The 10,000-nt window shown below is 41.3% G+C and overlaps 1 protein-coding gene and 1 pseudogene across 1 annotated transcript in view; one reads left to right on the forward strand and one right to left on the reverse strand.

Annotated features, from left to right (window-relative positions):
• Window positions 1-838, forward strand: part of LOC137976831 (uncharacterized) — a 1,761-nt pseudogene extending 923 nt beyond the window's left edge.
• A 1,111-nt stretch (window positions 839-1,949) lies between these two features.
• Window positions 1,950-10,000, reverse strand: part of LOC137976832 (uncharacterized) — an 8,573-nt gene continuing 522 nt past the window's right edge. Inside the window, exons 2-6 of the mRNA XM_068824168.1 lie at window positions 9,330-9,407; window positions 8,395-8,490; window positions 8,060-8,155; window positions 5,816-5,908; window positions 1,950-4,922 (exon numbers count right to left, since the gene is read on the reverse strand). Coding sequence (XP_068680269.1) covers window positions 3,463-4,922; window positions 5,816-5,908; window positions 8,060-8,155; window positions 8,395-8,490; window positions 9,330-9,407 — 1,823 coding nt within the window. The 3' untranslated portion in view covers window positions 1,950-3,462. The remainder of the gene's footprint in view (window positions 4,923-5,815; window positions 5,909-8,059; window positions 8,156-8,394; window positions 8,491-9,329; window positions 9,408-10,000) is intronic.

A 10,000-nucleotide genomic window follows, 5' to 3' on the forward strand; every position in this document is an offset into this window, starting at 1 on the left:
AGGACGAGAAAATCAACGTGAAATGAAGTCTGGAATGCTCACCCTCAGACAAACACCCAACGGAATCAAGTACTTTGAACTGAACAGGCAATGTCCCGGTTCGCTACCATCAACAAAAAACCATCAGGGTGGCCTTGCAGATCCTGAGGACGAATCTGACGCGAAGATTTTTGCCGTTCCAGAATATGCAAGATGTCCTGTTAAAACCGTTAAAAATTACTTGGCCCATTTAAATCCCAAATTGGATGCCCTTTTCCAGAAGCCACGACACGTAGAAAGCGGTAAGTTCAACCCTGATGTTGATGAAATTTGGTTTTGCAATGTGACGATCGGAGCCAGTACCGTTCTCGACAACATGCTGAAATCCATGAGTAAGCGAGCAGGCATTGACCCTTACCTCACCAACCACTGCCTCAGGGCAACTTCGGTAACAATTCTGTCTGATAGCGACTGTGAAACACGACACATCAAGGCTATAACCGGCCACAAATCTGACCAGTAGGTTGAATCTTACAATGAGCGACCATCCCTCAACCAGCAGCACCAGATGTCGCGCATCCTCAGTAATTTTGTCCTTAACAGCAACGACGGGTCCCATCCTTCAACCCAAGTCATGGAAAACAGGGCTTCATTACTCCATCATCAGTCTAAAAGTGGATCAGGTAAAATTGAGGCATATTCAGCGTCAGATCAGATCCATAAAAACAACATTGCAGTCTCAACGAACACAACAAATAATGTGACACGCTTGGAGCAAGAAAACCATTTTCCTCCTCAACTAAATTTTTACAATTGCACCAACGTTCAAGTTTTCAACAATTTTGGTCCTTCAAATTAACTTCCTTTTGTAGGAGACTCCTCTAGAGAGTGTTTTTCGTTTGTAACTCCACCAAATATTGACATTCCTTCCTTTGCTGGACTCTTTTTCGATCTCATTCAGCGAGTCTGCGAAGCCGTTGTCAGCGTTGTCAATCATGTATTTTGAAATTTTTGTCAATCATTCTATTTTTGCGCCAAATCTTGTTACATGTTGCCATTTTGTGCCTAATAAATTCAACATAAAAGAGTTGTGATGTTGGGGTTTTTAATAAAACAATTATTATTATCACTTTGTCGAGCATTGTGGCGCATTTTTCGGGCTAAAATGGAGAATTTGGCGGGCCCAAAACATATTTATGCCCGCGAACATAAACTCTACTGTTATATTCTACTCGGGCTTGCTGGATATGAAATGATCATAACCAACGAGGCGCTACGCCCCTCGTTGGTTATATATATCATTTCATATCCAGCGCGCCCTGGTAGAACAATTGTTAAATATAATAAGGAATAATATGGTATGCCGGATTAATATAATATGAATATTATTCAAAATAGAACTTCGAGCTATTTGGAGTTATTTCATGGCCATGCCACCTCGCCCACAATGTACAATGTAAGCGAACGTACCCTGTAAGTAGACTGGCACCCACTAAGTATTCTCAGTTAATGTTGTAGCGCTTAACTGATTCACCATAATTGCCTCGGTAAGTGGGTCATCCTTGGTGAAATCTTCATAAATTTTGGTGAAATATTTATAATTATTTACGCTTTCATTTTATCTGAGAAATGTATTCATTTTTAAATAGCTGCCCAAAAGAAAGAAAACAATCCGTTTAAATGCTGCACCTTAGCCACGCCTTTTTGGGCCTGATGAAAAGGGGTGAGGTAACCCAGCGAATTGTCCTCATTGAGCGAAAACAAAGGCCTGCAATCACTGTCTTCAGGGTTGTGTTTGAGACATTTCCTGTCACCAGTTGTGATAGAGGTTTGTTAACTTTGAGATTGTGGACTTATTCAGAAAGAGTGTACCTTGTAATCTTGAAGACCATGATTCCGCAAATCATGAACACTGCGGTATTGTGTCGCAATCATACACCAAAGAAAGGCAGGACCATTCTACTGCACAACGTTCTTTATTATACATTAACTCATTACTTACAAATCAGATCATGGGGTGCAGTGATGGCGCAGTGGTGAGAGCACTCGCCTCCCACCAATGTGACCTGGGTTCGATTCCCAGATCCGGCGTCATATGTGGGTTGAGTTTGTTGGTTTTCTACTCTGCACCGAGAGGTTTTCTCCGGGTACTCCGGTTTCCCCTCTTCTCAAAAACCAACACATTTGACTTAATTTGCGTTAACGTTCGTTAATTTCAGTTTACAGTGTCCCAATTAGTGCTCCGGCGCTAGTAAAACTAGACACTTAAATAAAGTTCCTATCTAAGTTCGTATCTATCTTACAAAGGACAAAGCACAGATATGATAGAGTTATGTTCATACATGAGGTGCACGTCATTTTTACAACAATTTGCATAATCAATAAATTAGTTGGCTTCGAATATCCTAACATCGAGTGGGGATTTGTTGTGCAACTTCTAGAGGGAGTGTAGGTCATGCTGTGTAGGCCCAATGCTGTCACTAAGAAGTTCAGCTGCCTCTCCGGTACGAACTCATCTTGCGCATACCAGTGCAACTACGGGTAAAGCACTGAAAATCTGACCGTAAAAATAAGACGGTGCAGTTTTTATTTTCAGTTTAAGTTAAAACCAGGAGTTCATGACCTTGAATCGTTTATCGTCCAGAGCTGGAGTTTTTTTGAGTTAAAAAATATTCGTATTTGGATGTAACGTAGTATGTGCATTTTCCCGCGCGTACAGCTTCGATCGTATTTTTGTCCATATTTGGGCATAAAATTGCTGTCCTAAAATCCCCTTCTTTGTTCCAAGGAAAAGAGTTGCAAGTTACGCTCTTCAAGGTCGTGAACTTCTGTTAAAACTGATATAGCAGAAATAAATTAATCAATGTCGCCACGAAAATGAACACTAAAGGAAAGTCTAAAAGCAAAAAGAAATTGCAAAAAAAATTTAGTAACCTAGTATTGGCCTAATTAGTCTATTAAATACTAAGCTTTGTCAAGCATAAAAGAGACTAAAAGTCAAGGATCACATTCGCAGCAAACGTCCAGGCGCACTTTTCTCCAGCGATGGCTCGAAATTGCGTAGCATCTTGCCATCCAGCAATGCTGGTTTCGTGTCAGTTGCATTGAGAGGAAAGCGTAGCAAATTAAATCTTAATTTCACTTCCGTTGGTTGCTTTCTTTGACACAGTATGACTGCACGAGCCGTTTCTGGGCGCGTTTTGTAGACGAAAGGCCCGAAATGAAAAGAGTACGGTAACAGTTCATTCTAAAAAAGACACGTCGTTTGAAATCTACTTACGATAACAGAAGGCAAAGTCTTAGCAAGATTTTATGAATATGCGTTGAAAATAGACACTAGTAGTTTCGGGTTTTTTCGAGGAAAGCACGCCTCATCTGTTAAACAGTGGGTGCGACGTTTGCAGTGAATGTGGTACCATACCTTCCCTATGTTTTATGTGGGCATTATGCCTACATACTAAAGAAAAATGCGACAGAAATCGATTAAAATGCACACCGAACATGTGAAGAAACAATTTGATCGTTACAACATTGGCAATCAAAAGGAACGAAAAATGAAGAACCACATCTCCGACACCTTGAGTTCAATGGAGCCAGTGCGACGCCAAAGCAACATTTGTGTGTACTTGGGTTATATTGGAAACGACCACATTGGTGCTGACCCGGAAAAGTACTGCATGGTGTAGTTTTGGGAATGACTTGATTGTTACAGCATTGTTCAGCAAAGGGAACGTAAGAGGCCAGACCACAGGGTAATATAGTGCAACTGGCTTGAACAGGAATTAGCTTATTGAAGCAACACTTGTGAACCTGCGGATTATAGGAATGACCAGCGCAGGAAGTAGAAGGTGGGTTTGTAAAACATGGGACGATTCTTGGAACCGGCTGATTTTGGCAGCACCGTTGAGTCTGTGGAACCCAAAATGTTAATCCACAGGGTAATTTTGTACAGGGTGAATTGGGAGAAATGATTTGACCGAAGCAACATCTGTGACTTTGAGGACTGTAGGGAAGGCCACCACACCGGAACTGCGTCGGAAAAACTGGGCAAGGAACATTCCGAGGAGCTACTGTATTTTGGCAGCACTGTTGGGTGTGAGGAACATACAAGGCCTGTCCACAATACAGCTTGGTACAGGGGAGGTGGATCGAAATTATCTGATTGAAGCAACACTTATGTATCCGACGGTTGAATTGTAAACCACCACATATGAAAGAGGCTGAGTTTCTGAAGCATGGCACAGTCCTTGGAATGGCTCGGTTGTTACAGCATCGTTGAGTGAGTGGAACATAGAAAGAATTTCCGCAAGGAAGACTGGTACAACGGGCACGACGACGAATTATCTGGCCGAAGCAACATTGACTTCTCCGTGGATCAAAGAAGAGGCCACCGCATTGGAACTGGGGAATTCGTGGGCATGGTACCTTTCTGGGAGATACACGATTGTGACAGCATCTTTGGGTGCGCGGAACATAGAACGAGAGTCCGCAGGGCTTCTTGGTGCATCTATCTTTGATGCGTAAAATTTGACCGTAACAGCATTTGTGAACCCGAGAATTATATGGAAGGCCACCACACCGGAAATTTATGGGAAATGGAGTGCAGGGTATGCCCCTGGGAATAACTCGACCGTGACAGCATTTTTGGGTGTGTAACACATACGGAACCCCATTACACCGACGTCGTCGGCATCGATAGTGAATGGGCACTACCTGACCAAAACAGCACTTCTGTAAACGAGGACTGTAAAAGGAACTTCCGCATCTAAATGTTTGCAAACATTGGGTAGGTGCTAGTGTCTTTAACACAATGCGACCATTACAGCAAACGTATGATGAATGACTGTAAGGAATCCTTCCATCGCAGCAGCGTTGATTGATGGGATCGTATTGACCGCTTCCACATATCCCAAGGGCCGCTGAAGCGAGAGTGGTATTTCCACCTACGGGTTAAAAAGAAGGCAGTCAGGCTAGGTAATCATGATATATAGGTATCACTTGACGATTACAGTCGGGCTTTCATGAAAAAAAAAAAGAAAAAAACCGAGACTGATGTGCAAAACCGTGCGGTCATTGAAAGCGCAAGAAAGCCCTTTAAAGTGATGGGTATGACTTATGTGTCAATAATTCTAGAATACTCGTTCATTGCCAAGTTGCAGGACTTAAAAAGAATACCACCGCGGTCCAGAGTCACGTAGTAAGGAAGTAGAAGCAACTACGACGGCTACGGTGACGAAAACGTCACTTTAAAATATAAGTTTGAGCTACATTAAGCATTTCACAATTTTCCAGAAATGCGTTCCACACGTGCAGCACGATCATTTTTCTGCTTTTAATCAATGATATCACTGCTTTTTGGCGTTGTCATTGCTTTTTCTTAAATTTCAATGCACACGTGGCTTAAAAAAACGAGCAATAGATTCTGTAGAGTTTGTTCTCAAATTGGAAGTTTTTAATAATTCACACTGGGGTTTGGGTAGTTTTACGAAAATGTCAATGTCCAAGCTGTTCAAATCATTTGACAAAATTCTTATCGTAAAGTGACTGCGGTCTCCGGGGGCACAGACGGCGGATGCGGGGGGGGGGGGGGGGTGGCGGTTGACCCACGTTTATTTTTTGCATATCTCGTCAAGAATGCTGAACGTAGCATTTCCGAGCTTCAAATATTTCAAAACTTCCGGCGAAGAATTCCCTTAGAACCCCACTACAAGTTAGCGTCTCTGGCAATGCTTGTTAGCCCACCCCCCCCAATACAAACTACGCTCCGCCGTCCCCCGGAGTTTTATAGAATCTAGCCGAAATGGAGTCAACGATATTGGCATTTATGAATTATTACCTTTGTCTGTCAACAAAGTGTTGTTCCCTTGGTTAGCACTGTCTTCAATCGTTTCAGTCAATTCTGCATAATCTTCCTGATCTTCACTGGTCTCTGAATAAAATAATCATCTTGTTGAAAGAACTCAAACTGAAAAGGCTACAATTAGTATGTTATCCCTAACTTTAATGGTCTAACTTCCATATGTCTCAGGGCCGTAGCTAGAAAAAAAATTGTGACCGAGGCAATGTCCATAGTCAAATTCTAGGTATTTTAGGCGTTTATGATGAGTACATTTTCAAGCCACGCTTTATTTTAAAAAATCACGAAAAAAGGACTGAGGCACGTGCCTCGGTTTGCCTCATACTTGCTACGGCCCCGTGTCTCCCACACATTCAGTGGTATAGCAGCTAAGTCATACGTTCGACTACTGTTATAGCAAGTACTCTGATTAGAAACTAATAATCTCTAATGGAGAAAAGATACTTAGCAATGTAAATGTCACTTTATCTGAAGTAGTATTTTGGTATAAATCTTTACATAATATCTAAATTACTACTATGTAAAGAGTAGAATTTTTTACTTCTTCCGAGATGTCATCTTCATCCTCTAAATTGAATATCAGTAAAGCAGAAAGGGGATTTGTCATCGTGAAATTGGAATCAACGCTGGGCAGTGTCTATTTATTAAAAAGTCGCTGACACTGAGACTGTTGTATTTTTTGATGAAATCAGTGGCTGAGTGGCTTCTTAGCTCAGTTGGTAGAACATTGCACTGACATTGCAGAGGTCATGAGTTCAAATCCCGTTGAAGCACCTGAATTTTTCTGGTGATCCATTTCATATATCATTTCATCGTTGATTCATTCCTCACGGGAACATTAGAACCCACAAATGACCAGCCCCCAACGTCAGTGGCTTCATTAGCTCAGTTAATTAAAGCATCGCACCGGTATCGCGAGATCACGGGTTCAAACGCCGTTGAAGTCCTGAATTTTTCAGGCTTCTCTACGCAATTGCAAAAATTTCGTCAATAACTGCGAGGATTAGTTCTCCCTTTCGAACCATCGATATCTTAAGAGTTTTGATCATCGCAATTATAAACGGCAGGAAATCGTGAAAAATTAAGGCTCGAACGGGATTTGAAGCCATGACCTCAGTGATGCCGGTACAGTGGGGTACCAATAGGCCATTTCCGAGTTCATGTCTGCCTCCTCTTCAAAGCGAGTCTAAGTGCGAAGTTTTTGTTATGAAAATTAGTTTTCATTCATATGTAAAGTAGAACTAATTACCATCACAAATACTTCGCACTTAGACTCGTTTTGAAGAGGAAGCAGACATGAACTCGGAAATGGCCTATTGAGCTATCACGCAAGGCGCTGGTCCCTTTTGTGAGCTTATGTTGATTCTGCAGTAGAGGATGCAGATATGCACCTTGCCAGCAGAGCCTTTCCTAAATCGACGAGAAAGAAAGGACTCTGCAGAAATAGTGTAAGGTCTTCATTGAGTATGCGAAAGTCGTTGCTTGGAAACAATGTCAAACCCAGGCCAAGCCTCGATTGCACTCCAAGACGCCCTATTGATTATTGCATTGAAGGCTTGATTTTGACCTTCGCGTTGTCAAAAATATAATGCGCAGACTGCCTGCACCAGTTTGACTGGAGTGACTAGCCCAGAAACTTGGGCTCCGGCGACTTGAAGGACCTGACACGATTTCTGCAGAGCCTCTCTTGCTCACGCTCTGGTGAGCTTTAGAGAGGCTCTGCTCGCAGGGTCCAGATATGAGAAGGCCATGCATATATGAAAGACATCATTTATTTGATTTGTTGATAGAACTGTTAAGATTTTATGTCATAACGACTTTCTTTGAAGCCAGATACTTTGACCTAATGGCTTAAACAGGATAAGCTCAATGTCTGGCCACAAACCACCAGTTATTGGAGGGCTTCCCTTGACTTTGATAGTTACCGCTTCGTGGTAACTACAAAACGTTGTCACTGCTTATTTGTGATAGAGTTTCAGGTGACTGTCTACAATACAACTGATCTACAGTAAGAAACTACAGCAATGTATCATTATTTCATCCTAAAGGTCTGAAAACTCTGATTTCTGTTTAAACGGGATAGGGAAATCGGAGAATTGTGCCTTAAACAGGGTCAGGGTTTGCGCGGCCGGGCCGCACCTCCCTATCCAAGCATCTGTTCAGTACGCCCCCCTCCCCCCTCCTCCCCGGCCTTTACCCCAAAATGTATCAAAAGAGTTATACCTTCGTTTTCATAGGTGTCTTCTTCATCCATATCCTCGCTTTCTTCATCTTCCTCTCCATCCGGGACAATGTCATTTTCCGGGTATTCGCTGAAAGCTGAGATAGATAGATAGCAAAAATGACTTCGGGATTAGTAACTTCAAACTCTCTCTTGACAATTGCAGGACATTTAGTTAATTATCAAATGAAGAACTATTTATGAATAGCATATATGAAAGACATCATTTATTTGATTTGTTGATAGAACTGTTAAGATTTTATGTCATAACGACTTTCTTTGAAGCCAGATACTTTGACCTAATGGCTTAACCCAAAATGTATCAAAAGAGTTATACCTTCGTTTTCATAGGTGTCTTCTTCATCCATATCCTCGCTTTCTTCATCTTCCTCTCCATCCGGGACAATGTCATTTTCCGGGTCTTCGCTGAAAGCTGAGATAGATAGATAGCAAAAATGACTTCGGGATTAGTAACTTCAAACACCCTCTTGACAATTGCAGGACATTTAGTTAATTATCAAATGAAGAACTATTTTTGCCGCGTCTGAAGATTGACTAGCAGTGAAATAATATATTTCTCCTCATCGCAAGTAATGACTTAAAACTGAGTCAACCTGAGAAAAGGGAGCATGGATAGCGCAGTAGTGAATGCACTGGTCTCCCATTATTGACCTGGGTTTAGTTCATCGGCCCAGACACAGTGTCTCATGTGGGATGACTTTGTTGGTTCTCTACTCTGCTGCAAGAGGTTTTTCTCCAGTTATTCCGGCTTGCCCCTCTCCTCCCTCAAAAAGCAACCTATGATTTGATTTGATTTGATTTCTGTACAGCGGTGTCCCCAAATAGAGAACGAAATACACTCGGCAATTAAATTAATTTCATTATCATTTGATGTTCTCTTCTTTCCTTTTCATTGGATGAGAGCCCAGCACGTGACCTGCAAATAACTGCCCACAAATAAGTGTTTTGCCGTAAATAATAAACTGCTCATGCGTAATTGAAGCCTGCGCTCTTGTGTGAAAATGGCAGTTCGCTTTCCTGAGCTTTCACAAAGTGATTTAATTGCTGGGAGTTGTGAAAAACAAACTCACTCATCGAATGATAAAACAATTTTATGAACTCGCTTATCGCAAAATATAGTGATTTGTCAGTGTCTCGCAGATTAATACTTTGCTCAACCTCGCCCAATATATGTTAATTCTTCTTCTTCTTCTTCTTCTTATTATTATTATTATTATCACGAAAACATTATTATTAAGGGATATTTGTTACCTTCATCGTTATCATTGCTTTCCATCTCCGCAGCGTCTTCCTTTCCTTCAAGCAAATTTTCGTCGTCTTCCATGGATTCTGAGTAAAATAAAAATTGAGACTTGCGTGAAATATGTTACTGATGGAATGTTAATGTTAGAGCTGGTTTTGTCTGGGGTTTAGAGATTGCAATTTAAAAGTTAAGTTAAAATTTGTTGCTTAATGGTTATTTTATTTCAGCGACTTTACTCAGGTAGATGTCGATTCCTCGAACAATGTCAGAAACAAAATTACAACGAAATGTGAACCCCTAAATGAATGCTGATGAGAGTTGATGGGGAACGTATATAACAGATTCATGAAGGCTTTCTAAAGTAAAGGTGAGATCATGATTTCGGAATGCAAAAATATAATGTTGGAAAGAACCTGACATATTGTAAATTCAAGAACTGCTGTTATCTTCTTTGATACAACCTACACTGGGCGAAAACTTAAATATGGACAAATAGCTCGGTTATACCGCGAATGTCTTGAATAATCACGACTTGTAATTTTAAATTTCGTTCGACGACGCCCTTAAAAGTAGCTCGTAGATGCAGTGTCAGCTTTAGCGTCCTGTTTAGCTCAGAGCTTAAATTAAACGAGCTCGTAGATCGCAGTTCAGTTAGCCTAATTTTATCCTCCAGTTTCCT

The sequence above is a fragment of the Montipora foliosa genome, chromosome 11 (assembly GCF_036669935.1).
Source record: "Montipora foliosa isolate CH-2021 chromosome 11, ASM3666993v2, whole genome shotgun sequence".
Lineage (NCBI taxonomy): Eukaryota > Metazoa > Cnidaria > Anthozoa > Scleractinia > Acroporidae > Montipora > Montipora foliosa.